Below are 26,318 nucleotides of genomic sequence, written 5' to 3' on the forward strand. Positions count from 1 at the left end.
ACCGTGATGACTGACCAATAGCTACAGCAAAATGCTGATATCATTAAAACCTAAAAGATGACTCATTTGCCCGCCATCACGGGCTATAAGAAGCTCTGATACGTCTCCCGAGACTACCGAACGCGAGACAACAACAGCTTAGAGAAAGTTTCGTGATGACACGTATGTCGGTGCCATTGGGGCTGAGAGAAGGTTCGGGGCAATCAGAAGGTGGTGGCGGTATTGAGTTTATGAGTCAGTCATAAGGTTAGAAAATACACTTCGGTTTTAACACAATGGAAGATGAGGAAGAAACGAAAAAGGGCCGCAAGAGGAGCATGAAGAAAGGCAACAAAGTCTGTCCTGAAAAGAAGAAGAAAATCATGACCTCGCTGCCCCGTCGTGTCTTCTATATGTTGCGTGTGGAAAGGAGACTGGAGAAGGCGAGATTTTGCCTGACACAGGCTGAAGAGATTGACTTCCTCAGCGACGACTGTACCAAGTTCTCTGGTGTGGCATATGAATTCCCTTACGTTGGGGGTAACGTTGAGTTCAGTGGCTAGAAGATATCCAACACGCCTAAAAGTTTCCGAGAAAAAAAATGGAATGATTATTCTAAAGCGACTTATGAATATGCGAGGATCGGACGATGGAGATGAGGTACAGTCAGTCACACTCTCGAAGGATAATGAGACTTGGCTGTTTGGATCATTTACTCTTCAATTCACCATAAACATATTTAAGCGTTTTCTTCCTATCTTAACTCATCAAGGCATTGCGAGCCATCTAGCTAGAGTAAGGCTTTCCCTTCTTGAGGGTCTCAAGAACAGCGACGCTCAGGTTAGGAAGCTTGAAGTTGAAAGCACCCTTTCCATCGGCCTTGAGAACAGTCTTCTTAGTATCAACAACATTGTTGCCCTTGTGAGGATCATTGAACGCAAAAGGATCCTTCTCCTTGTTGGTCAGAAGAGTAAGCTCAGCTTGAGCACCGGGCTTGACACCCTTGAAGGACAGAGACACGGGAACGTCAGCACCCTTGGTGGTGTTATACGCAGCACCCTTCCAGATAAGAGTTCCCTTGTCCTCGTTCTTACCAGCGACGTAGTAGAGGGGGTCGAAGTCGGCGGTGGTGGGGAGAGTATGGGTCATGGGGTGGCCTGCGAAGAGTGACCAGACATACCAGCTGGTGGAGCGGGTGGTCATGGCGGAGTCGGCGGCGAATTGGATCATGGTGATAGCCCACTGCCAACGGTTCTCGTTCTTGAGGATAGGAGCGTAGAATGTTCCGGGAATACGATCGGCGTTGCGCTCATAACCGCAGAGAGCGACGGCCTCGCCAACACCAGAGATCCACCAGGGGTAAGGCATAAGGTTACCACTCCAGCCAGTTCCACCGTTGGGGTGGGTAGAAGCAACCTCACCAATGATGTGACCATACTTATTGTTATCAAACAGGTTGAACTCCTCAACAAGAACATCAGGCTCGCGGTAAGGGTGGTAGTCACCGATTCCAGGAGCAGGAATATCGAAACCAGCATCCTTCTTACCAACGGGGTCAATAGAAGCACCAGAGGAGATGACGGTGAGATCGGGGTGAGCTTTCTTGATAGCCTCGAGGAACATGGGGAAGCGGTACTCCTTGTAAGAGTTCCAGCCAGTGGGATAACCAGCGAGCCAGTCCTCGTTTCCGACTTCAACGTAGGAGAGTCTGAAAGGCTTGGGGTGGCCGAGCTCAGCGCGCTTCTTTCCCCACTTTGAAGTGACGGGACCTCGGATGAATTCGATCTCGTCGAGCGCGTCGTCGATGAGGGGCTGGAGTTGGTCCTTGGGGGTGACGGAGCCGTCGAGGGAGAGGCCAGCGTAGACACCGACAACTGAAATCTGTTAGCATGCACATAACCGTCACTGAATTTTATAGAACCTACTGATTTCAAGGTTCATGTCCTCAGCCCACTGGAGGTACTCCAAGATTCCAAGACCATGGGTCTGCTGGTAGTTCCAGACACCCTCGAAACCAGGACGGTTGCGGAGAGGTCCGAGGGTATCCTTCCAGTCCCACCAGGTCTTGTTGGTGTTGCCCTCGAGCATGTTACCACCGGGGAAGCGCAGCAGGCTCTTTTCTACAAGTCAGCGACTGTTCACGATACACGTGAGACGGTAAACCTTACGGGGTGGAGACCTTCGAGAGCCTCGGCAAGATCAACTCGAAGACCGTTCTTGCGGCCCTTGTAGGTGGGAGGGAACAAGCTAATGAGGTTGAAGTCAAGAGCTCCATCAGCGCCCTACAAATTGTCAGTATACATCACGTCCCAGTTTTGATTGTTACTCACCTTGGGATCGTAGGTGATAGCAAAAGTGTTGTTGCTGTTAGGGGCATTCTTGTTAGGAGTAAGCACAAACTCATGCTCAACCCACTGCTTCTTGTTGGCCTTGGACTTGACCTTGACGCTGCCAAAGACATCGTCGGTAAGGTTAGATCGCAAAGAAGCTGTAAAGTGGCCCTTGTAAGCGCCCTTAACCCAGAAAGAGCCAGTGTACTTTTGCTTCTTGACATCCATTCCCCAGTAACCCTCGTTGAGGAAACCAATCTCCTTGGCCTTGCCCTTTCCAGGCTTCACGTTCATGGAAACGGGGAGAGCGTCGGAGAGAGGAGTGTCGAGACGGTTGAGGGAGAGCTTAGCATCGTTGATGGGTCTCCAGCCAGATAGAGAAACAGGGTATTTCTTGCTGTACTGGAAAGCACGATTGCGGATGAGCTCAGCGTAGATGCCACCATCACCGGAATTGTTGATATCCTAGCTCCAAGTTAGCATCCCAATCATCGCCAGTGGTGTGTCAATACCAACCTCGTGAAGGAAGCCATATTGGTGACCGCTAGTAGCGTTTCCGCCCTTGCTGTCGACCTTGATGTTGACTGACTCAACAGCCACGAAGCAAGCCGCAGCCGCTAGGATTGAACTGAAGCGAACCATGATGTCAGGGTTTCGATTGACCTTGCCTTGCAGATGAGGTGAGATTTTCAAACACTGCGACGCTGCTTCGGTCTTATATAGTGTAATCCGTCAATTCAGGCACAAACCTGCACAATTCAACCGGCTTAACCAACCCCATTCCGTTCCTGCAGGAAACAAGCGGTCCAATAATTGACAAGATAAGCTTCTCCGCACTTTGACGATCGTATCATGGTCACTGCCGAGGAAGCCATTGACAGTTTGACACCAGTCAACTTTACCCGAACGCGGGGGGACGATCGTGAGAAAAACGGTTAAATTCTGGGGGGTTGATCATGACGTTTACTAAAAACTGTCGATCATAGCTTCGTTTTTCGAGTTGGGGTAAAAATGGCAGGGGTCTCGAGGGGGTAGAAAAATGATTCGTGCGCATGGTAGAAGCTTGTGTGGACCTGAGTCGTATTTTGTCGTGATCTTCATGATTGAACTCGGTGTAGCTCACCAAAACAAGCTTAGCTTTTCCGATTGCACAATTTCCTCTAATTCATCCACGAATTAACGCGATAAATCACAATGGGCCAAGGCGTGTTCACATGATGAGAGGCCGGATAAATGTCACTTGGCTATATCATGTCATGTCATAATCATACTAGCATTCTGCCTTTCTATCGCTATTTCATTTCGTAAAACACATAAAACAATTTGCTTTCATTTTTTATCCCCCAATTAGTCTTCGCTTTGCTCCAGGTGATCGGCCTTTTCCTTGCTTGCGAGGAATTGCTGAGGAGTGTTGCGAGGTCGAGTCTTTGCGAACTTGACCGTTGAGAACACGGAGGGCGATTCCTTGAAGATGAGCTCGATCTCTTCGAGGTTGCGACCCATGGTTTCGGGGAAGAACAAGAAGACCGAGATGGGAACGCATGCGGCGATGACGGCGTACACGATGTAGTACTGCCAGCCGATACTCTCGAGAGCGACGGGGGTGACCATGACGACGATGAAGTTCCTACTGATGTTAATATATGGGGTGATAGACATGAGGAGGGGAAACATACCAGAGCCAGTGGTTACCGGTCGAGATGGAAGACATGGCCATTCGGAGGCGGATGGGAGCAACCTCAGTACAGTACAAGAAGTTGGCGCCCAGGAAACCGATGGGAACAAAGGTGTTGTAAAGGTAAATGAAGCAACCGGCAGCAATCATGGCAGGCTTGTTCTCGCTGCCGAAGGAGGTGGTGATAGCGAGGGCGATCATACAGGCTGACATGCCAGCACCGCTGATCATGAAGACGGCGCGACGACCGAAACGATCGATGGTGAAGAAGGCGATGAAAGAAGCAAGGAACTTCCAAGTGAGAGCTCCTCCAGTGAGAATCTTGGCAGTCTCGGCGCTCATGCCCAAGTTCTTCTGGAAGAGAACGTTGGCGTAGACGCTGACCAGATTGGAACCACTCATCTGCTGGTAGAACTGAAGGAGGATGCAGAGGATGAAACGGTACAGGAGCTTATCCTCACCCATCTTGAGCATATCACCCAGACGAGCAGCATTATCGGAAGTTTCTTCGAGGGAGTGCTCAATGCCAGCAACTTCAGCGAGAACCTCTGTGGAGTCAATGGGAAGGCCCCGGAGAGCAGCGACGGCGTGACGGGCTTCTTCAGATCGGTTCTTGAGAACGAGCCATCGAGGACTCTCGGGGAAGAAGTAAATGCTGGCTATGAGGATGAGGGAAAAGGCAATGGCGATGGCGATCGGGGGTCTCCATGTAACAGGACCATGGTGAAACTCGAAGAAACCAAGATTGATCCACGACTCAAGAACGTAACCAAGACAGATGAAAAGGCCCGTCAAGACAACCTGCCGACCACGGTTCACAGCCGCCGACGTCTCACTCTGCCAAACCGGCACAATGGAACTCAACTGTCCAATACCCAGACCAATAATAACCCGTCCAACAATGAACTGCGCAAGTCCAAAAGACGAAGCCTCGAGGATCTCTCCAATCAAGGAGCAAATCGCCGCAGCAAAGATGACATTCCTGCGTCCAAACTTATCACCCGTATACGAGCAACTCAGCGAACCGATCAGGGCACCGATGACAAAGGTCGCGACGACGAAGCCCTGGAGGGTAGATTTGGAGCTCTTGTCAGCGCCGGTGGAGTTGACGGTGTCGATCTCGGGGAACGTCTTAACCCAGTCTTCTTCGGAGAGGAGACCGCCGATGCCAGCTTGGTTGTAGCCGAAGAGGACGAAGGAGGGGGCGACGATGGCGGCGATTTGGAGGATGGCGAGGGACTTGCCGCTGACGCCCATGTATGTTGGCACGCTCATCTTTGACGAGGAATTGGAGAACGAGTTGGGGAAGTGGCCTGGGTTGGAGATTCATTTGGAGGTTCGTGAGCTAGGTTTTATACCAATCTCATCAACCAGACTAGAGACTCCAGATTTCTGCGGAGCCCCATGGAGAAGGCAGGAAAAAACCCCTCGTATGTGGGGATAAGATTTAGTTGATCCAAGCTCATTGTAACAATAATCATGAGATTGTTTTTCTTCCTGCCATGGCCATGTTTCTTCTCACGGTGAGGATTTGGGGTTCATCGGATAATACGGCACGGTCTCTTTTCGGAGGTGCCATTTCGACAGTGGATATCGGGTCCCGCGAAACGGGTCCGTGAGCTCCGCAATCGTCATAGCCCGCGAGTCAGAGAATGCAAAATCTCGCAGTGATAAGGCCCGGAGTAACTGCAATAGGCATTCCTTATCGCCAAGCGATGAGGCTCATGCACGGCATTGGATGGCTGCGGGTCCGGTAGAGACCTGCTGCCCCTGGTTGCGAACGGCAAAAACGGCACCTTCACGATGCTAGTATCTTGTTGCCTGCACCAGACGAGAGGTGTTTACGGGAGATTGCGGAGCCTGGTGGGATCATCTACATCGTCTAGAACGTTTTTAATCGACGCTGGTTGAAAGATTAAGCTTCAAATAGTCTTCGGAGTTCAGATTTGAAGAGACGCAGGCCGGGAAGCTTACTGACAGACTGTCCCGGGCTTGGGCGATTCAAATCATTCTAGAAAATTTCTAGGGAGAAGCACCGTCGATCTTTTGTGCCGTGGCGCTCTCGGCCGATCCGTTGTCCGGTATTCGAGCGCTTATGTAAGATCAGCAAATGACGTCTTTTAATCGAGGTAAACCATCTGATTTAGCACGTTGAAAGTAGTATAGAGTATGTAATAGAGCGACGAGAGAGATATCGGGGAACTTGATATCTCTGACCAATTACACAAACATCATTTATAAATTTATGGAAAAAGGACCCTTTACCTCCATGGGGAATCTCAAACTAAAAGTAAATACTCCGTTATGGGTATTTCTAGTCTACCCCATATCACTTGCTCAACAAAAATTCTCTTAATGCTTCGTTGATCCACAGTCGTGAAATGTCTCCAGTTTAGATGACTCGTAAAATCTGGAGCCTCAAGCCCCCACGGCCTGCTCAACGTTACATATGCTCAACGGCATTACTTTATAAGAACGGCGCCGGGACCGGTTTTGTTCGTGAGATGTGATGAGCTTGGACCTTTGATGTGACCACGAGATTCGCGTATTACATATCGGTGCGATTGCCCACATCACGAGATGAGGCTGGAAGCAGATGTGGTGTTTCTGTGCGGCCGAGAGTATCGCCTGTACATATCCGAGTTGCTGTACTGATAACAGCGTCGACTTTGCATGCATTGAGGATGTGCTTCGGTGGCATTTATGAATGTGAATAGTACGCTGATGATGGAGTTCGGACATAATATAGTATCTCCATATGTTGATGAATTGGCCCGTAACGTTCGCAAATGAGAATGGATTCCAGTCAGGACATGGAAAGTCGGATTGAGGCTCCGTAAGTAATTGACGGTAGCTTCTGATAATCATGGTTCAATCTGTGAACTGCAAGATGCGGGGATAAGCATCAGGAGAGATCTTACTTTATAGTTGCGAATAAGCATAGATCATCTTGGTTAAACCCCAGAAAGGTCTCTCAGCAGCACAAGGTTCATAAGATAGAATTATTTAACATAAACTGGAAAATGATATCTGCCAGCATCTCCTACCCTGAAGCATATCTAGCTAAAAACCAATGCTATCTCAATCCTTATCCTTATCCTTATCTTATCATCTTCAGATTCCTAGTTCTTATCATTATCGATTGTGTCACCTTATCGATTAGATAGCTGAGATGTGGCGCTCACTTGTGCCAAGCCACAATGGCAATACCCAAATGCTGAACAGCTTGGATCAACTTGGCGACATGACACCAAAAGACGTGAGAACGGTTTCTGAAGTTGATAACGGTTACAATGGATGTCATAAAGATAAACCAATAGAAAGAGAGAAGTGAGAATGCGAGACATTTCAGGAGGCCGGAAAGGTCGAGCAGTGTAGAGCAGTGGTCGGCGTCCGCGGACCTGTACACCAATGGCCTATTATCCGGCTTGTCCAAGGGCAGGAAACGTCAGTCGCACAGGTACTCACTCTGGAAGCCTGATACGAATCATGCATGGTTTCTTCTTTACCAGACTGTTCAATCTTCGCACACTAGAACAGTTGTGAACTGGAGTGAATCCAATAGACCCCATTTACGATAAACGATAATAAGAAAAGCTAGAGGAAATCATACATAAATCGCTTCTCCACAACGGCTTGATATAGAAGCTATTCAAAGGATTGGCAGCTGATATATGGGCAGGAAGTCGACAGTGCCCGCGGGTAGCGAAGCTCCGTGCCCGCGGACCTGCTCGTTCCACAAGATATCAGCTGAACTGGCCAGGCTTCTTTAGACTTAAGCAATCCATCCCAAGAGCCAGTAGGAACAGCATAAATGTCATTTTCCAACTCCATTTTATTAGCTCTCTGTCTCCCGAGGCGCCGAGGCATCTAGTTTTAAAGTTTGCGGGGTAGCGCCAGAATCTTTAAAGGTTTAACCGTCCCAAGCAAATCGCAGATCAATCAAAGTCAATCACGCTCCGACCCTAGATTCACGAAACTTAATCTTCTCTCGACTCATTCACATCAACGCGCCTGTCAAATGCCTTCTATATCAGCCTCCGTAGTCACTCTTCTCATAAAATGGTTCCGCGCAAACAAGGCCGCTCAAGAAGATGAAGAGGCGACGCGTCAGGACATTCAAAACACCTACACCCGACCGCAAGACCATCGCCCTCCCAGCAGTCTCGGCTCAAACATCACCATTGATCGCGTCGATGTACAGGAATGGCCTTTATACAAGATATCCACAACAAACTCTCAGAGTAAGAGTCAGCACCGCAAGGCCCTTCTTTACATTCATGGCGGATCGTTCTATAAGGAGATATATCCCCAGCATTGGAAACTAGCCGCGCAGATTGTTAGTGAGACGGATCTGGACGTCTTGATACCGATTTATCCGCTGGTCCCGAGACCAGTGGCCACAGCGCAGAAGCTTGCCGATGGGTTTGTCGATATTTGTCGTTTATCGAAGCAGCCAATCGTGAGCGTCGCGGGCGATTCAGCGGGCGGTACACTCGCTCTATCAACGACTCTCCATCTCCGAGACACAGCGCCCGAGTTATTCGCAAAAATACGCTCTCTGATCCTAATTGCGCCTCTTCTCGACTGTGCAGTCGATCATCCCGAAGCGCTACGTCTCGCCAAAATCGATTTCTGGCTTGGCGTAACAGGCCTTCGCATCTCAGGAAAGATGTTTGCAGGAGACTTACCAATAAAGCATCCCCTCGTCAGCCCGCTATACGGCGACATGGATAAACTTCCACCATTGCTGATGTTTGGTGGACCGAGGGATTTGCTCTGTGCAGATGCTAGACGGTTGACGTCCAAGTTGCTGGGCAAAGACGTGGATGAGGCTCCGGAGGGGAGTGTCGAGACGGATCGGCTTGTGCATGTTGAGAAGGAGGGGATGCTTCATGTCTGGCCTCTACTCCCGCATAGTGAGGGTGCAGAGGGACGAAAGATGATTAGTTCTTTTGTGAATAAGCATTTAGAGCGATAGAAGGCTTTTGGGAGTGGCCAAATTTTATGTCGCCAAGCCAATGTTATAAGTCACATCCGAAAGTCCTTTTGGTAAAAGCCCATAAGCCGCAAGGTTTGTCAGCCGATTTTCGTAAGCATCTTGCATCTGAACCAATTAGATCTTCTGTAGCCCACCAATTTTTAAGCATATCGATTTCGTTCATTGACCCTACAGGATTGTCAGCGAATAGTTGCAGTGGTCAAGACCCACCTCCCCAAAGGAGCATCCGGAGCTTGAAAACCATAGAGACGAGCTATGTCATTGCTCGCAATGCTATGCAGTGAGATGATATATTGGCTTCCGTATAAATAGGGAAGGATGCAGGTGGCCAGACCCACCACTTTATCCACTAAGTGCTTCCTTCTCTGTTGAGATATCGGTGAAGATGCGCTTCTTTCAACTAGCCCTCGCCTCATTGGCCTCCGTCGTAGCAGCAACTTCATCCTTCGACACGTGGGCTCATGGCCGCGTTGCCCTGCAAGACGTGAGCATTCACTTCCGCTACGCCGGCTCAGGACCTCCTCTACTTCTCGTCCACGGAAATCCCCAACACAGTCTCACATGGCAATTCATTGGTCCTATCCTAGCTCAGAACTACACCGTCATCGCTCCCGATAACCGAGGCGCTGGTGATTCGAGCGTTCCACTAGACGGAAACTACACCGCTGCTGCATCAGCAGATGATCTCAAAGGCGTCTTGGATTTCTTGAACATCACCTCCGCGTATGTATTTGCGCACGACAAAGGTGTCGGGATGGCAACGGCACTGGCGATCAAGTATCCAGATCTCATCAAGAGACTTGCTCTAGCGGAGTATGTTCTTCCCGGCTTCACCTACGAACAATCATCCAACCCAGCGCCGTTCTGGGATCTCTATCAGAACTGGCAGTTGGCTTTCTTCCAAGTCCCTGATCTCGCCGAGTTTCTCATGTCAGGCAAGGAAAAGCAATTCTTGCAATGGTATTTCTACCACGGGAGTTACTCTGGCGTTGAGAGTTTTAGCGAAGAAACAGTCAACAGATATACGAGCAGTATCTCGAAGCCAGGGTTTTTGAGAGCTATGCTTGGACCGTTCTCAAGTTCAACTGTTTACCAAGATGGGAATCTCTTCAAGGCTGCGTTGAATGAGAGTCGATTGAGCGTGCCGCTTCTTGGTATGGGTGGGGAGGCGAGTTTGGGATTGAAGTCGGTTCTAAAAAAAACCTTTGAACCTGTTTCATCTGAACTTGAGATTGACGTCATTCCGAAAGCTGGACACTGGGTTGGTGAGTTTTCCTACTGACACTGATAAAGGATCTAGCTAATTGATGAGCAGCGGACGAGAATCCTAAATGGACTGCGAAGAGAGTAGCCAAGTTCTTTGGTGACGATGATGATAGCCTGTCAAAGGTTGACTTGGGGTACTTGGATGATTTGGTTACACTGGACGTTGGGTTTTATGGTACCAGGAGGAACTTTGCGCTGGGCACTCAGTAAGCAATCTGGGCTGTTCGGATGGTCATCAAAACCTTGGCGCCGGCATAGGTTTAACGGTTGATGGACAAGCCACAATGATTCCGTACGTTTGAATGAAGCCGATACGCGAATAGGGAATTAGAGTCACAAGATCACAATCGGCATAAATACGTCGTACGTAAATACTCTCAAAATAGATACAAGAACGTTGCACCTGGCAACTCCTACACTCAATCTCATATATACTTCATCATAACCAGCCCAAGCTTACTTCTTGACAGCACATCCAATGCGCTTAGAGTCAATAGCAATGTCGTCAAACCAGAAAGTGTTGACAGCACCGCTGTAGGACTCCCAACCAAAGTAAACACCCTGAACCTTGGGCTTAGGCTTGCTCCTGGCCCAGCCGTTGGCATAAGAGCTGGGAGCCTCGGGCTTGTAGACAAGACCCTGCACGGGGTTGTCGTTGAGCCAAGTGGCGATGGTACCATCGGGGGAGAGGTGGTACTCGAGGCACTGCCAGGTGTTGGCGGGGATGCTCTTGGACGCGGCGATGCCGTCGGGGGAAAGGTCGGGAAGAGTGGCGTCGTCGGACTCGTGGTTGTACATCATGATCTTGCTCTGGCCGCCGATGCGGAGATGCTTGCCCTTGCCCTGCGCAGCGTCAGGCATAGTGATGAAAGTGACGTGCGAGTCATCAAAAGCCTTGGCAGTCTTCCTACAGTCACAAAAGTTGATCAGTAGCTATTCTCTTGGCATGTTCAGCTAGCAACTTACATCCAAGTTCGGACGTAGACGTGACCCTCGGGAACAGCATCAGTTCCAAAGAACTTGTGTCCGCAGAAACCATTGGGTCCACCAGTGACCTTGATAGAGTTCTTTCCACTATGCGCGGTAGTCTTATCAAGCTCGACACTGCCGCCCTGATCGCAATCAGGCGCATAGGTCGGCCAAGCGACCTTATCCCAACCGCTCTCGAAATCCTCAGCGACCTGGCCGAGGGCGAGGGGCAGCACGGAGAGTGCAGCAAGAGCAACTTGACGAAGCATGACGAGGTGAAAAAAAAAAAGGTATACGAGAATTGAAGTATAGACTGAAAGAAGTGAAGTGAAGAGCCAAGATGCCAAGAACGAAAGGAAGATGCGAGATCTATATATGAGCTGAGCTGAAAGTGAGAGACGGACGATATTAGGGACTGAAGCCTGAAACAGGGCGGTTCTCTCGCTTGAGGCTGTCATTGGCCGTGCAGGGGGTGTTGCGGTTAGTTCGGAATCGAGAGCCCGCAATTTCCTTGTCGGGCCATGAGGTGAAACCTAAGACGAGCATGACGGGAATTCTTCCGTGGAAGGGGTGTGAAACAATCTATTTATCCGTCTTTCGACTGGATGATTTTTCAGGGTTAATCGGTGTTATACATATTTAATCATATTCCTTCATGCATTTTTCGGACCGAGATGACCGTCGAGCCGATGATATGTAGTATAGGAAGTGGGTTGGCGTAGCATATAGAACATCACTACCAGGATTGGGTTAAGTCATTGACTAAAGAGATTCGGATGAAGCCGCGAGATACTCAAAATGGAAAGGATGCTTTCTGTTCGGAAGTTGTCTTGCTCTATTTACTACAAACATCTAGCGCCTAAAGATAAACTTGTCACTTGACTATAGAACCCTCCGCCAGGTAAGAGCATGCCTAGATAGAACAGAAAACTAAGCAACTCGCTTTCTTTATCTTTTCGCCAGGGTTGAAGCAACTTCCAACCCCTCACCTCATAGTCCTATCACAGGAGTTCACCCACCTACCTTCGAATACAGAAGAGTGCCAAAGAACTCAAACATGTTGGTTTCTGGCACCATACATCCGGGTAACCGCTCTGAGAGGGTTAGGTAGCATGGTACTGATCGATGAAATCACCATTGCCATCGCAGTAGCAAGCCCTTGACAGGAGTGGCGTGTACAGTCCCGGAATTCGTGTCGCTCTTGCTCGTGTGCCATCCATTCACGACGCTTGCTTTAGTAGCATTACCAGGAGCTTGCGCTACGGCGTAGTTAGCGATAGTAAGTCGTTCGCTCTCACCGCTATTCTGTGTTTTGCCGTTATACGTGTTTTACGGATTAAATGCGACATTGGTGTTGTCCTGTTTACATGGAAGTGGCGATGTTATTAAGTGCGGCTTGAGTATATCACAGAGGGTATACAGTGTAGAGTTCTGTCTGAGTTTGGCTTTAGATTAGAAGTTTATACATATAGATAGAAGGAGCTGTCTCTATTCTAAAGACTTCAACTAATTCGCCGTCAATTCAATGTTCAGAGACCATATCTTGTGTTCGATCGAATTCGAAAACGCGTAGCCTTGCGTCCACATCCCAAGCATACCTCATATTGCAGGCTAACGATGGAACAGAATGTGATAACCAGATGGGCAATTGATTTGGTTTGCCCAGCGTACGTAGAAAACCTTCTCCTTGTTGGAACTCGAGAAATCCTGGCAAATTCGTCCGTGCCATGGCGCATCTCAACTAATTTTGCTGTTCTCTTACGACGCGAACGCCAAGGTCAGGACATGAACAAAAGAAAACAGCCATCACATGCAGATGACAAAAGCTCGGATGGACCTTCTTTGATGCAAAGCTAATGATCGCTTCATACTGTGCCACCCCAGGATAGAACAAAGAATGTTTGCTACCAGGGCCTCCGAGTTAAGACAGTAAACTTTATTGAACTCGGTGCACACGCCTGGTTTTCTTTGTCAGTCGGCATGGAAAAATATTCGTTTATGCCTAGTGGTTCAATGTACTGTGATTGCATCTGTCACTTCGGAGCTTATGCCAGCTGCTAAGATTGGTGGCGCATCTGGTTCTAAAAGAACTTTTGACGTGTTGGCTCGATGGTTGTCTACATCATACATCATTTCCGACATTGGAAAGATGATGAGGGTATTGGCTATTCTGGTGCTCAAAAATTTAAGTCTCGGATGTAGACATGATACTGTATGACACCAGTAAGTTGACGCGAACAGAACCTAGCTAAGGCATTCGTCTCTGAAGATATTCAGCTACAAAGACGTTCGGCTCATCAGTTACTGGTCGGACCTGAAAATAGCCAACAGTATTCTGTGTCTGGAATCGCAAAATGTGCTGACCTTTTACCGCCACTGACCTCATGAGAAGAAGAATAGTGTTGGTACAACAAAGCCAGATTTTAATGGCAATGAATTGAGCCATTGCGAGACAAGTGGAACTTACTGCCGAGTTTAGTAACTGAAGACAAAGGTTAGATGGACATATTTGGGCACAGATCTGAGCTAGACTTCGATTGGGTCAATTGATTCAAGGTGGCAACTGTCTTGAAGGTAGTGAGCTCATCAGAGCGGAAATCGATAACCTCCTGTTGTCCTGTTGCATTTTCTTTTTCACTCTAAATACCAATCAAAGATCACCCCAACACCCAGATATCCAAGTACCCCAAGACCTGATGACTCCAGGACTGGAACCCACAAGAATAACCTATAACCTTCAGTTAATCTCGTGCCTACCATCTTGACTCTAACCAACCAATACATTCTAAGTATCCGGCTCATTTTGAGGCTGAACAGTTCTGTAAACATGTCCACGCATGAAAGTCTTACCTTCTTCGTCTTTGAAGTCCACGGTACAGTGTTCTCTCTGGTCACTACCTTCAACTGCCGGGTCACTCTTGTGCCAGCCAGACTCGACCCATGCTGAAGCAGCTCCATCAGGAGCTTGCTCAACGGTGAGTCTGGCTATTTCGTTTCTTTTAGCATGGCCGGCCTGCTTCTTTTTAGACTTGCCACCTAAGTACATTTTGCCCTTAAATTCAACTTTAGCAGCATCCATGATCAGGGCGACATTGGCGATTATTTCAAAATTGGATGAAGGTGCACAAGACGAAGGCGTGAAGTAGCTTTAAATTCTAGAAAGGCGGAGGGGAATTTATGTCTGAGTTGAGCTGGGTAGATAGCAGTTGGGTTAGACAAGTGGGATTGAGTGTGACTATTGGGGTGAAGGAGAGTGAGAGGAAGTCTTGGGTTTTATAGAGGCGGAAATAAGAGAGTGTTCCTAATGAACCATGGAATTGTGTGGTTGTTATTGTTTTTTTGCATGTTCAACAACACATGTATGGGCTAAGACTGGTCCCAGTACAGGCTGTGAGATGGAACACTGATCCTGGGAAAACTTGTCAAAGCGAACAGAGAATGAGTTTATTTGTTCTCCCTTAAAATCGGCAGTCAATTCAGTGTACATAGCCTATGTCTGTTCAAGGCCAAAAGTACTGTGCCATGGCGATGCCACGACTGAAAGGCCAACCGGCCCCTTTGTTTTGGTTCAAAGTACGAACTAAGGCTAAAGAAGAAACAGACAAATAGTTGTAAACGACACGCAAACCGCGACTTGAAGCGAATTCTTTGAACTTGAAACGGATCTTGCCTGCACCAATGGGACCGTCAGATTTGCAATCGAGGCTAATTTCAATAGCGTACATCGTGGACTGTGATCCCATCTCGAATGGTAGCTAACAATCAATTGATTTCGGCGTAGCCGGCCGAGCTGACTTACCTCTTTGTCGCAGGGTCGAGTCTTCATTGTCCGCAGACCGACTCTGTGGCTGAGACATCGGGCCCCTGACACTATGAAGCTAATCCTTCAACAGACCAATCCTACTTGTGCCATGCATTGTCTGCGACGGATCTCAGACACTTATAAAGAATTCGCCTCTACTCGTCAAGTGCTCAACATATTCTTCACAACACCCTTACAAGACACGTCAACATGGAAGGAACAAGCATCTCTCCCCCACCAACCCCAACCGCACCTTTCAAACAGAGGTTGAAGAACTGTGTATCACCTGGCGAATATCCCGAGGCTTACCGGCCTGGAGGCTATCATCCGATTAACCTGGGAGATACTCTTAACGATGGCCAGTACAAGATCATTCGAAAACTTGGAGACGGATGTTTCTCTATCGTCTGGCTCGCCCATGACCTAATGTAATCAACCCTTACCCAGACGACACCAGCCGCTTGCTTACAGTATCAATAGGAACTCTCGATATGTAGCTCTAAAGATCCTTGTCTCGGATGAGGCAGAACATTCCCAGGAAGTAGAGGTTTTACACCATCTTGCCAAGGTCGCTCCCTTCGAATCAGGCCAGCAGATCACACAGCTTCTGGCCGAATTCGAGCATAAAGGCCCCAATGGCACGCACAAGTGTCTAGTCTTCGAACCCATGGGCCCGTCTGTCAATCAAATGATTCTGGAACTTGCCAAAGGAGGGACCAAGTGGCCAAGTGAGATAAGGTATCCGCCCCAAACGGTAAAACGAATTCTCCGCGAGTCCTTGAAAGGGTTGGCGTTTCTTCATAAGCATGGTATCTCTCACGGAGACTTTCAGCCTGGAAACATACTGTTTTCGCTCAGCAATATTGATTCCTGCGATGAAGGGTCCCTATGCCAGGAGGAAACGCCGAATGAGCGCTATCGTATTGAGAGAATCGATGGCAAGAAAGACAAATGGGCACCTGAGTATCTGTTGACCGCGGAGCCGCTGGCTAGTTACGTGAGTATTGACGAAAACGTCAAGGTCAAACTGGCCGACATGGGTGGCGGTAAGTACATCCCCGTGCCCTTGCATGAATATAGACCAACAGCTAGTAGCATACTTCTTCAACAACCCCCCAAAGAAACCCGCCGTCCCTATTGGTCTTAGAGCTCCTGAGCTAGTCCTGAAGGGAGAATTTGACAAGACCCAGGATATCTGGAGCTTTGGATGTATTCTTTTCGAATTGATCGCAGGGCGACGTCTTTTCTATATATTTGGCCCATTCAAAGAAGAGACTGAATCGGATGACGAACATCTTCTCGAGATTGTGGACAGACTCGGCCCGCTACCAGATGAGCTATATAGCCACTGGAAGACCTCTTCGCGCTACTACACCAAGGACAGAAAACTATACAATTGGGCGCTTGGTGGCGTCGAAGAGGGTGAGGAGCCGAATATGCCGGAACCATCTGAATTAGAGACAATGGAGGAAGCCTTTGATAAGGAGAGCCCAGAGATGACCGAGCTGGAGGCACAGGAGGTCAAGAAACTCATTCGATGGATTCTTCAGTATGATCCTGCTAAGAGACCCTCGGCTGAGGAGATCCTCCGTCATCCATGGTTTGCTGAAGATTCAGGCGTGAAGACAGAGTAGATTTGGTATTGGTGGTCGGCTATGGGAAAGGGGAAGCGGAGGACTGGCATGGAACTTGACTTGAAACATTGACGTATTAGGTAGGTAGGTAAGTAACTAGGTAAGTAAGTAGGTAAGTATCTAGGTAGATGAGTAGGCAGATAAAATGATTGATTTCGTTTCTATTTGCCAGCTACATGAAACTTCACGTCAATATAGCCCTAGCTAAATGCGAAGCACCTTGACCTCTTAGTTCTTTGGCTTCTTGAAAGCATCCTTGGTAAGCTTGACAACAAAAGCACCACGCTCAATAGTGTTAATGAAGATGTATCCCGACTTGAAGTAAGCATAAGAAGACCAAGTTCCAACAAAAGCAACACTACCGCCACCGGGAAGGGCATCATCCTCGGGGTAGATGTCGAACCAAGCGGCTTCGTAAACACCAGCACCGGTGGGGTCTTGAGGAATGGAGCGACCATCGAGGACGCGGAGGCCAGCGCCGTAGTGAGACTGGTAGATGTAGTTGTTGATGACGTACTGGTTGTGGTCGATGGACTTGGTGGGGTGCTTGAAAACACCGGTCTGCTTGGGGTTCTCAAGATCACGGATGTCCCAGATGAAAGTGACGGGATAACCGTCAGAACCAGGACCTTTACCGTCACGCTCATCGAGTTCGTCGTCCAAGACAAGGAATTCTTGGTTTTGAGTGTCGAGAACCCAACCTTGATGTGTGTAAGAAGCACCCTCGTAAGAGATCTTGGAGATGATGTTGGTAACATTCGCCTTGTCAGTGACATCGTAGATAGTCAGAGTATCCTCATTATATCCGTAGCAGATATCACGGCCCTGGTAGCGCTTATCAGGACCACGATAAACAAGACACTGCGCATCGTGGACGTATCCATCGCCCTTGGCGCATCCAAGAGACTCTGGGTTAGAGGGATCAGTAAGATCAAAGAAATTAAGTCCAGAGAGACAATTGGGGTCAGTGCGCGGCTGAGCACCAACAGCAACACCATACTTCAACTCCTCGTTGACAACAACATTGTGAGCTCGACCAACCGGCAGCAGAGCGGAAAAGTGGCTAGTGAGATCCTTCTTTGCGTCAAACACAACAGGGCTCTTGGGGTTGATCTTGAGAAGCTTCTTCATGTCAAAGATCTGAATACCGTGACCGACGGCTTCGGATCCGATGATGACGTAGTTCTTGTACGTGCGGATCTCGCGCCACTGGGAGGGGACAGAGTACTCGGGCAGACGACCGAGATAGACGAGCTGTCCCTTCTTGGTGATTTCTGCGAAAGCAGTGCCGTCGTACTGACCGACAGCGACAAACTCACGTCCGGTATCGGAAGTCCATCCCCATGAGGACGAGCCTCGACCGCCGGTGCTACCCAGCGCAGCATGACTCAAGAACGAGTAAAGATCGGCCTAGAGATTTGTTAGCCAGTGTAACTACTTGTTATACGAGGGGTGATACTAACGTTGTGGCAAGCAAAGGTGTTGTTGGCATCACCCTTGATAGCCTCTGCGTAACCGTCGACACACTTTGTGTAGCCGAGCTTGGGATACTGCTCGCTGGCGAAAGCACCAGCGGCCTCTTGCTTCGCCCAGACAGCCTGCTTGCTGGCCATGAGCTTGTTGTGCACCTCGCCTGAGTCGTATAGCCTAGCGGCCTTCTCCTCGTTGACCTTGATCTCCTTGGCGGCGACGTAGGAGGTCATAGCGGCGAGGGCGCCGAGGAGGAGAGTGGACTTGACCATCATGGAAGATTGGGGATGGTGGTTGGGGATAGAGTGAAAGGAGCAACATGTTGGGCGAGGAAAGGGACCTTTTATGTATCAACTGGCGGTATTGCTATCTAGGGATGCAGTCCGGAATCTTTGTAGATCACGTATACCGGCAATCCTACCATAAGCGATCACAGCCGGAGGGTCAATGCACATTCGCGCCTCGACATTCCCCCATCACCAATCACATTCTCCCCAGCGTCGCACCGAAACCATTATCTCAACTTGGCGATAGTGACGGCATTTGTTGTCCACCCCAGATCTGGAAGGTGTCTGCCGCACACCCGCTCTGTTATCAGAACCTCCACTGCAACTCTGCACAGAGAATGTCTTGCAAAAGTTCTAGCACACTGAATCTCATTGGATACAAGGTATATCTTTCGCCATGCTTGGCGGGGAGTGTGCCAGTCCTAGTTCGGCAGGTAAGTTAAGCTTAATGGATTTACTTCTTTTCCCGGACAAAGAGCCGATGGGTTCTTTTTTTAAAATCTTATCGTGAAGGTTAAAGACGCAATGTGACCCTAGAGCGGGCTTGACGGGGGATGATTGGAGGAATCATTACGGCGATTGAATTGATAGGGGATTAATGCCGATCACAGATTCAAGCTTGTTTTTTTGCTCCGTGGCTATCTAACTATGCTTAAGTTGTGGTTTTGGTCACTATTTGAAGCGTTGGCTTTTGTACTATAGTAGATCATACGGAGTAGCACGTTCAGTATTGCCCACGATCTTGGTAAGAGACAAAAGTAGGAAATGAGCATGGGGTTGATTCACCGTGGAACGCAATAAAGAGCTCAACGACTTGAAAATCCAACTTCTCGTGCTTCTCGGTTGCCAGATATAAACTAACTCACTTTCAACTTCACCAAAAACTTTGCCTATTTATTCGTTCTTCTAAGCGACTTTGCCCATCTTCCATCGTTGCCGTTTTCGATGGCCCTTCTGTGATGTTTAGGTACCCTGCACCGATGGCGTCGGTTACTGAAGGCGCATTTCGACCGGACCAGTTACGATTATCACTGGCGAAGAGGACAACGCAGTGAAATGGCTGGTGAGAATTATGTACCAGCAATGAGTTTCAATGATTATAAGATCTTGCACACGTTGATGTATACTGAAATATCTGTACCGCATATTAATCTCAGACACGAGAGATGATACACTTGCCCCGCTTGGACCGTTACTTGGTCTTGGAATTCACATTAGAAAGAAAGAATTGATATAAGAATGCCACATAGACTGAAGTTCTATTTACAGCTTGCTCAACTAGCTATCGAAGAAAAAGTCCAAACGTTTGTTGCCCTGGTCGCTAGTATTGTTGAGGTAGTTCGCCTTTTCATGCGTAGTCATGCTCTCCCACTTGCTCCTCTTAGACTTATTCCGGGATGTATAGTAGCCCTTGGCAAAAGCATATGCAAAAATAGTCCCCACTGTAATACCAATCAAGTTCTTGTTTCCACGATGATAGAGTGGCTTGTCATCCTCCCGATAAATGTTGGACGACGCAATGCCCGACAATTGGATGGTGATGTTGTACAAAGCCGCACTGATGGCTCGTGTTCGCACTGATCCAGCAAGTCTAGAGCACCAGCCCACTTGGGCTGCATGAACTGAAGGTTGGCCTATGATCAAGAATGCCACAGCGTATTGAGCCCAATGCGATAGATTCTGGACCGAGGTATATTCGACGATGAGCAATGGAAGGACCCAGAGCTGGGTAAGTAGACCAAACAGCGCAATTTGGTGGAACTTCTCGGTGAGAAAAGTGATCCAGAGCATGTTGACAGCAGCGAAAACTGTAGCAGGGATCGCCAGCAGCGTAGTGTTGAAAGTGCTAAAGCCCAGGGCTCGAAGCGACAATGTCAGGTAAGTTTTCGGCGGCGCAGTCGGTATCTCAAATAGTATACCAATAGCGTACACAGGCCAGAGGTCATAATCTTTAAGACTCTTCCAAAGCATTCCCAACGTAATTGGTTCGCGGTTGTGCATACCGCTCTTGGACGGATCATCACGAAGAACACGATTGACAATGATCTTCTCCTCACGCTCGGTAAAGTAGCCACCAGGATTCCACCACGTCTTGGTCTGTGTTGGTCCGGGCACGAGGAAGAGAAAACTCAGGACGCCAACTACCAGACTGACCAAAGCTTCCAAAAGGAATAACCAGCGCCAGCCTTCCCGGCCAGCGACACCACGCATGTGGAGGATACCGTAGGCCATGAACGAAGCAACAACACCAGACATCGAGTCCACAAACCAAAAGAGCGCCAGACGAATAGGCATCTCGGTCTTCTTATAAAAGTACGAGAGATAAAGAATCGAGTCTGGAATGAAACCGCCCATGAACAAGCCGATGAAAAAACGACACGCAAAGAAACCCGCACGGTTATGCATGAAGAACTGCCCGCCCGACGCTAAACTCCAGAGGATGATCTGAACAGGGATCCAGCGATCAGGACCAAGACGCTTGCCGATCATCTGCGACGGAATCTCCGCGACGAGAAAACCAATACGATACATGTTCTGCGCATTATTAAAGTCGTTGGTGTTGAGGCCAAGATCGTCGAGTAAATTATCAGCAGCTGCGTTGCCAAGATTTCCGCGATCGATGTTAAGACCGAAGAACATGACGAGGATCCAGATAAAGATCTTTAGGTCTGTTTTGCGACGGACGGCGTATTCTTGGCGGTACGTCCATCGCTCGTTGGGGTCGAAGCGATGGAAGTTTTCGTACTCTGGAGGGGGTTGGTAGAATTGGGAGAGATGCGGATCGTCGAAGACGCTGCGCTCTGTGGCGATGGCGTCGAGATCGGCGGGTTTGGTGCGTTGGGTTAGGGCTTCCCATATACCGATGTTTCTGCTTGTGTCTTGGGGCTCTACCAGATCTGTTGATTCATCTTTGGGGGAGGTGATCTCAAAAGATGGTGCCTTCGTGTCAATGTCTTGATGACTAGGGTGCGCCATTCTGGGCAATAAAAAGCCGAATGTTACTCAAGGTATTTCAGGGTTGAGAACTTCTAGAAATGGGTTTAATGATATTTATCTTCAGGAGCGACTGTTATTGCTCTTATATGTAAACCCTTCTTTCACAATCTGACTTATACCCAGCGTAGGAGGCCATCATCAACGTGCTGATGCGTGCAAATGGTGTGACCATCCTAGGATCCAGTTTCAGAGATAACCATCAATTCAAGCCTACTACCTTGTTCATTTCGGCACCGATGATCCGAGAAGCTATCACGACATTATGGAGATAAATGGGGATTGACCAGCTAACCCCCAACACCTATTTCCATAAGCGGGATGCCGCCCGGAGCTATGTAGCGACCCTTCCACGAGGAGGAATGTACATAGACAAAGGATGGGGGTTTTGTTGGGGGTGTACACGGTTAGTCGGGTTGACAAGCGATATGCCGTTACGGTGCAGTCCATAGCGCGTGAGCCAATGTGCATGAGACAATGACGTATCCTGTGCACTGCGATACCGCGTGTGAGCAGTTGAAGGGGCAATTTCATGAATTATCTATCGTGAATGTTGATATGCAAAGAACTCTAAGTAGCTGTAAAAGGCGAACAAGATGAAACTGCGCTTTGGATATTTGCAACCATTTTAAAAGTATAGTAGGACTTCTATGGTGGCTAATTGACATACCGCTCTTGACATACATCAGATGAAGTTAAATCATTTTTAATAGCTCTAGAAGGATACCCAGTATTCTGATCAATCTCTCGTCCCCGCTATACCGAACGGCAAATTCCTATACTTGGCAACCCCCTTCGTCTCAGGATGCTCAACATCAAGATCCCAATTATCAGGAACTTCCAATCCAGCATCAAGATGATGCTTATTCAACAGCACAGATACCCCATCACGATAAAGCCAAGGATCATTCGTCCGCCGCTGCCAATTCTCAAGTCTATCCCTCAACTCCTCCAAAACATCTTTATACTTAGGGTCTTTAGCGAGATTCACAACTTCATATGGGTCAAGTTCTAAATCATACAGCTCTTCAGCCGGACGGAAGAAGTAATCTTTCAGGTTCCTCTGCCCAATCTTCTTGGGACTATCTTCTGAGTTGCGAACGTCCTCCCATGTTAATGAGCCGTAGATGTCGTTCGCGAATGGAAAGTCTAGTCTCCAAGCTATATTGCGATGGTATTTGTAGCGTCGCGTGCGGATGAAGCGGGTGGGCCAGTAGTTGGTAGACTCATGGAAGGTATGTGAGCCAAAAACGTGGTCCCAAGCTTCGAGATTCGTTTCCTCGTTGAGAATCTTGAGAAACGAGCGACCTGATAGGTGCTTCTTCGACCCTTCAGCGGCTTGACCGAGCACCCAGTCAAGTATGGTTGGTAGAATGTCCACATACGACACGAGATTTGTGTTCACAGCAGCTCTGAAGTCTGGGTGCCGCACAATAAGTGGAAGCTGAACACCTGCGTCGTACAAAGTTGTCTTGGAGTTCATAAACGGAGGCCCGTTGTCGCTCATGAAGATAACCAACGTAGTCGAGGCAAGACCTGCGTTCTCAAGCTCATCGAGGATAAAGCCAATGCCCTGATCTAAGCGACTTATGGCTTCCAGATACTCCGCAAGCTCGTCTCTAGCTCCAGGAGTATTGGACAAGAATTCAGGAACAACCATATCTTCAGAGCGATACTTGACACTTTGTACACGCTCATCAACAGGCTCATCATTCCCAAAGCCGCCACGCGTCCGATCACGATGCGGATCATGGTAACCAACCGTCAAGACAAACGGCCTCCCATCTTCTTTCCCCACAGCAAAGAACTCCTTCGCCTTTTGCGAAGACCACCAGACATCTCTCGTCAAACTCTCAGCTCTCCACTCCCAAGGATACACAGCATCAGGCCCAACGTGAATCTTGCCAATAATTCCAGTCCTCACACCGTTTTTGGCTAAGATGGCTGGAGCGGACTGGATGTGGTCAAAGGTCATGAAATGATGCTTTCCACTGTTGAGGCCGTACTGGCCGTTTTGGTGGGTGTGCAGTCCGGTGTAGATGGTAGAGCGACTTCCGCTGCATGAGGCGGTGGATGCAAAGGCTCTGTCGAATCGTACACCTTGGGAAGCGAGGTTGTCGATGTTTGGGGTTTTGGAATTGGGATGACCGTAGCAGCCTAGTTGTTTGCCTAGGTCGTCTGCGACAAGCAGGAGGACGTTTTTTGCCGTCATGTTGAGTGGAGTAGTAAATAGCTGAGCAATGGCTTATGATGCTAAAATGTAAATGAGAATTGGAGGTAACAAGATTATGATCTTGTCTTTTTGGTCTTGCCTTTGCTTGAGGTTCGGGCGCTGAGGTGCTGGCTAGTGTCAAGGTTGACGATGGCGTGACGAACCAGACTATGTCGCCATCCAGCAAGATTTATATATCACAACATCCCACGCAATTACTAACCGACATGCAGACGATGCCGAATATCCGTGCTTATCATCCTCACATCGTGAAACTACTCAGAATTGAGCCTCAACCATGTCGATCAAGTGTGCAAACAACCTAGTGTCCAGCTGTCAGATTGGTTCATCCGCGGCATCAGAAAAAGCGCACCAATGAGGGCACTTAGAATCGATTGTGACATCCGCGCTACTTCTGGATATAGCATGGGTCTGAACGGCCGAGGTGTAGGGATTCGACTCCGACTGTCAGGAACCCCCAACGTATGAGTCTCGACAAGGAGCATTTAGCAGATGTACTGGTACATGCAGGGAGTCTCTGGGTTTCTAGGACTTGATAGAGTAAAGCTTAGAACAATCGAGACATCCTCTAGTCTCGGAAAGGAGCGATGGCCCGAGATGGTATCAGCTGTGTGTACGATTCAATATTGCGAGATGTGGTAGTAAGAGCGAAGTGACCGTCTCAATAGATCGTGCTTTATAAATCTGACCGGAACAACGGCAACACCATTCTAATCTGGGGGAAATGTAAGATGAGGACGATATGTCGTGCTTATGATGGGTATTAGTGATAGCTTCTGAACTAGCGCGCGTTGGTATTGAATCGGGCGACGGTTCTTGGAATGAGTATATATATTAGACTAGACTTTGGAGGTTAAAGGAACTTTAACATCTAAGATAAGACTTTCTCAAGATGAAACTCGTTCTCTTCTCAGGCTTATTCTCAGCCTTCCTAGCATCCGCTCAACTCACAGGTCCCGTCGGCCCCCTCACAGCCCTCTCCCAAAAAACCCACGAGTGCAACATTCTCGACTACGGCGCCGTCAAAGACAACTCCACTGACACCGCAGACGCCATTGAGAAGACTTTCAAGACCTGCGTCCTTCCAAACACTGGAAGTCGTCTTTTCATCCCCGATGGACAGTACCTGATCAAACGCTCAGTCGTTCTTTCAAACGGCACAAACTGGGCGTTGCAGCTCGATGGGCTCATCACTTTGGCTTATGGTGGGAACTGGACTGTTGATCGTAAGTTGGTATTGCAGGGCTTTGCGGGTGTTGAGCTGCTGAACGCGACTATCAATGGTGAAGGTGATGGGCAATTCTTGCAGAATGGACTTACCATTATAAATCGTGCGTATTCTCTTACTGGCCTGTGTTACAGCTATTGACAAAGGACTAGCTGTCGACTTTGAGTTCTATTCACAGAATGGGAAGGGCGCCATTCAAGGCCAAGGATACATCTACAGAAACCTGGCAAAGTAAGTCTCGCTACTTAGTAAAGTATTGCAAGAGGCTCATCTTCACTAGCACTTTTCGTCCTCGGCTTGTCAGAATAATTTCACCGATCAACACTTCTGTGCACGATCTAGTTCTCGTCGACAGTCCCAAGTTTCACATCGTCTTTGATTTTGCTGAGAACCTCGAGGTATATCATCTGACCATCCGAGGGGCCAACCTCGGTTCCTATGATGGCGTTGACGTGGTGGGCACCAATTATTGGATCCACGACATCGAGGTACGAATTTCTCAGCCCGAAACTAATTGATCATGAACTTATCATGTCAGGTTACAAACCGAGACGAATGCGTGTCAGTGAAAAGCCCCTCTAACCATGCTCTTATCGAGAATTTGGTTTGTAACCAAGCTGGGTCTGGTATCTCGATTGGCAGTCTCAACGTGTCTGCATCCATCGCTAATATCGTAAGTAAAACCTATCTATAAGACATGACGGGGTTGACTCAATTCTCCTAGCATGCACGCAACATCAACATCATCCAGGGAAATAATATTGCTTTCATCAAGACTTACCCAGGCGGGTCTGGCTACGTCACCAACATCACCTTTGAGAATTTTCGATCTAAGGCTTCTCTCTATGGCTTGGACGTCAATCAGTATTGGCAGAATACATTTGAGCCTGACACCGGAGCTGTGGCTTTGTGTAACCTTGTTTTTAAGAACTTCTCCGGTATATTTAAGCATAATCGTAGCAAGCTCGGAAGACTAACCGTCGTGTCCCAGGATCTGTCGCCGATGGTTCTAAGCGACCTCCTCTTTTTCTGGTGGCCAACGATCTATCATTCGCCACCAACGTCACGGTCGAAGACTTTAGTATCTGGACTGAATCGGGGACATCAGTCGTGAACAAGATTAGCAACATCTTTGGCCATGGCGATAATTCATATGGAGAGGCGAATGGCATCAAATCACTTTCGTCTGGCCAGGCAGCTACTGCGTACACGAGCAGTTACACTGTCACCGCTACTCCTACTGGCTGGACAACTCCATCGTTACCTACGTGGGCTGCGGCAAGCACTGGTTATGGAAGTAAGATACTTGATAGGGTTTGAATGTGTATGCGCTGACTATCTTTTATAGCTGATGTCCCTATTCCAGTCTACACACCAGCTGCTCTGTGGAAGCCGAGCGGTGACTATGATAAACATTACTGGGGCAGCTTTTGAGGTGCCCTTATTGGA

General features: G+C 48.5%; 12 protein-coding genes across 12 annotated transcripts; 5 read left to right on the forward strand and 7 right to left on the reverse strand.

The window, feature by feature from the left end:
* Positions 1-164: 164 nt before the first annotated feature.
* FVEG_15705 (hypothetical protein) lies at positions 165-542 on the forward strand (the record flags this gene model as incomplete). Its single annotated transcript, XM_018904898.1, has 2 exons — positions 165-234; positions 283-542. The coding sequence occupies 2 exons, from the start codon at positions 165-167 to the stop codon at positions 540-542; spliced, it is 330 nt and encodes a 109-aa protein (XP_018750881.1).
* Positions 543-765: 223 nt separating this feature from the next.
* On the reverse strand, positions 766-2,951 carry FVEG_05689 (alpha-N-arabinofuranosidase; the record flags this gene model as incomplete). The annotated part of the gene is made up of 5 exons (XM_018893932.1): positions 766-1,853; positions 1,905-2,094; positions 2,148-2,261; positions 2,310-2,774; positions 2,826-2,951. 5 exons carry the CDS (start codon positions 2,949-2,951, stop codon positions 766-768), a joined length of 1,983 nt encoding a protein of 660 aa, XP_018750882.1.
* A 581-nt stretch (positions 2,952-3,532) lies between these two features.
* FVEG_05690 (hypothetical protein) lies at positions 3,533-5,499 on the reverse strand. Its single transcript, XM_018893933.1, has 2 exons — positions 3,986-5,499; positions 3,533-3,936 (listed from the first exon to the last, which is right to left on the reverse strand). Exons 1-2 carry the CDS (start codon positions 5,257-5,259, stop codon positions 3,657-3,659), a joined length of 1,554 nt encoding a protein of 517 aa, XP_018750883.1. The 5' UTR covers positions 5,260-5,499; the 3' UTR covers positions 3,533-3,656.
* Positions 5,500-8,005: 2,506 nt separating this feature from the next.
* FVEG_15706 (hypothetical protein) lies at positions 8,006-8,965 on the forward strand (the record flags this gene model as incomplete). The annotated part of the gene is made up of 1 exon (XM_018904899.1): positions 8,006-8,965. One exon carries the CDS (start codon positions 8,006-8,008, stop codon positions 8,963-8,965), a length of 960 nt encoding a protein of 319 aa, XP_018750884.1.
* Positions 8,966-9,371: 406 nt separating this feature from the next.
* Positions 9,372-10,462, forward strand: FVEG_05691 (hypothetical protein; the record flags this gene model as incomplete). The annotated part of the gene is made up of 2 exons (XM_018893934.1): positions 9,372-10,251; positions 10,302-10,462. The coding sequence occupies 2 exons, from the start codon at positions 9,372-9,374 to the stop codon at positions 10,460-10,462; spliced, it is 1,041 nt and encodes a 346-aa protein (XP_018750885.1).
* Positions 10,463-10,708: 246 nt separating this feature from the next.
* On the reverse strand, positions 10,709-11,490 carry FVEG_05692 (hypothetical protein; the record flags this gene model as incomplete). Its single annotated transcript, XM_018893935.1, has 2 exons — positions 10,709-11,159; positions 11,219-11,490. 2 exons carry the CDS (start codon positions 11,488-11,490, stop codon positions 10,709-10,711), a joined length of 723 nt encoding a protein of 240 aa, XP_018750886.1.
* Positions 11,491-14,006: 2,516 nt separating this feature from the next.
* Positions 14,007-14,300, reverse strand: FVEG_15707 (hypothetical protein; the record flags this gene model as incomplete). Its single annotated transcript, XM_018904900.1, has 1 exon — positions 14,007-14,300. The coding sequence occupies one exon, from the start codon at positions 14,298-14,300 to the stop codon at positions 14,007-14,009; it is 294 nt and encodes a 97-aa protein (XP_018750887.1).
* Positions 14,301-15,233: 933 nt separating this feature from the next.
* On the forward strand, positions 15,234-16,657 carry FVEG_05693 (CMGC/SRPK protein kinase; the record flags this gene model as incomplete). The annotated part of the gene is made up of 3 exons (XM_018893936.1): positions 15,234-15,451; positions 15,504-16,069; positions 16,119-16,657. The coding sequence occupies 3 exons, from the start codon at positions 15,234-15,236 to the stop codon at positions 16,655-16,657; spliced, it is 1,323 nt and encodes a 440-aa protein (XP_018750888.1).
* Positions 16,658-16,885: 228 nt separating this feature from the next.
* FVEG_05694 (hypothetical protein) lies at positions 16,886-18,399 on the reverse strand (the record flags this gene model as incomplete). The annotated part of the gene is made up of 2 exons (XM_018893937.1): positions 16,886-18,067; positions 18,121-18,399. 2 exons carry the CDS (start codon positions 18,397-18,399, stop codon positions 16,886-16,888), a joined length of 1,461 nt encoding a protein of 486 aa, XP_018750889.1.
* A 1,293-nt stretch (positions 18,400-19,692) lies between these two features.
* On the reverse strand, positions 19,693-21,390 carry FVEG_05695 (hypothetical protein; the record flags this gene model as incomplete). Its single annotated transcript, XM_018893938.1, has 1 exon — positions 19,693-21,390. One exon carries the CDS (start codon positions 21,388-21,390, stop codon positions 19,693-19,695), a length of 1,698 nt encoding a protein of 565 aa, XP_018750890.1.
* Positions 21,391-22,147: 757 nt separating this feature from the next.
* FVEG_05696 (hypothetical protein) lies at positions 22,148-23,620 on the reverse strand (the record flags this gene model as incomplete). The annotated part of the gene is made up of 1 exon (XM_018893939.1): positions 22,148-23,620. The coding sequence occupies one exon, from the start codon at positions 23,618-23,620 to the stop codon at positions 22,148-22,150; it is 1,473 nt and encodes a 490-aa protein (XP_018750891.1).
* Positions 23,621-24,533: 913 nt separating this feature from the next.
* On the forward strand, positions 24,534-26,303 carry FVEG_05697 (murein transglycosylase; the record flags this gene model as incomplete). Its single annotated transcript, XM_018893940.1, has 7 exons — positions 24,534-24,972; positions 25,022-25,100; positions 25,150-25,357; positions 25,408-25,542; positions 25,594-25,807; positions 25,861-26,166; positions 26,218-26,303. The coding sequence occupies 7 exons, from the start codon at positions 24,534-24,536 to the stop codon at positions 26,301-26,303; spliced, it is 1,467 nt and encodes a 488-aa protein (XP_018750892.1).
* Positions 26,304-26,318: the final 15 nt, after the last annotated feature.

The sequence above is a fragment of the Fusarium verticillioides genome, chromosome 3 (assembly GCF_000149555.1).
Source record: "Fusarium verticillioides 7600 chromosome 3, whole genome shotgun sequence".
NCBI lineage: Eukaryota > Fungi > Ascomycota > Sordariomycetes > Hypocreales > Nectriaceae > Fusarium > Fusarium verticillioides.

Bases quoted from the DNA above. Each gene is read 5' to 3' on its own strand.
- FVEG_05690 (XM_018893933.1), bottom strand. From the start codon at position 5,259: ATGAGCGTGCCAACATACATGGGCGTCAGCGGCAAGTCCCTCGCCATC. The intron at 3,937-3,985 runs GTATGTTTCCCC...TAACATCAGTAG, and splicing joins ACCGGTAACCACTGGCTCTG to GAACTTCATCGTCGTCATGG.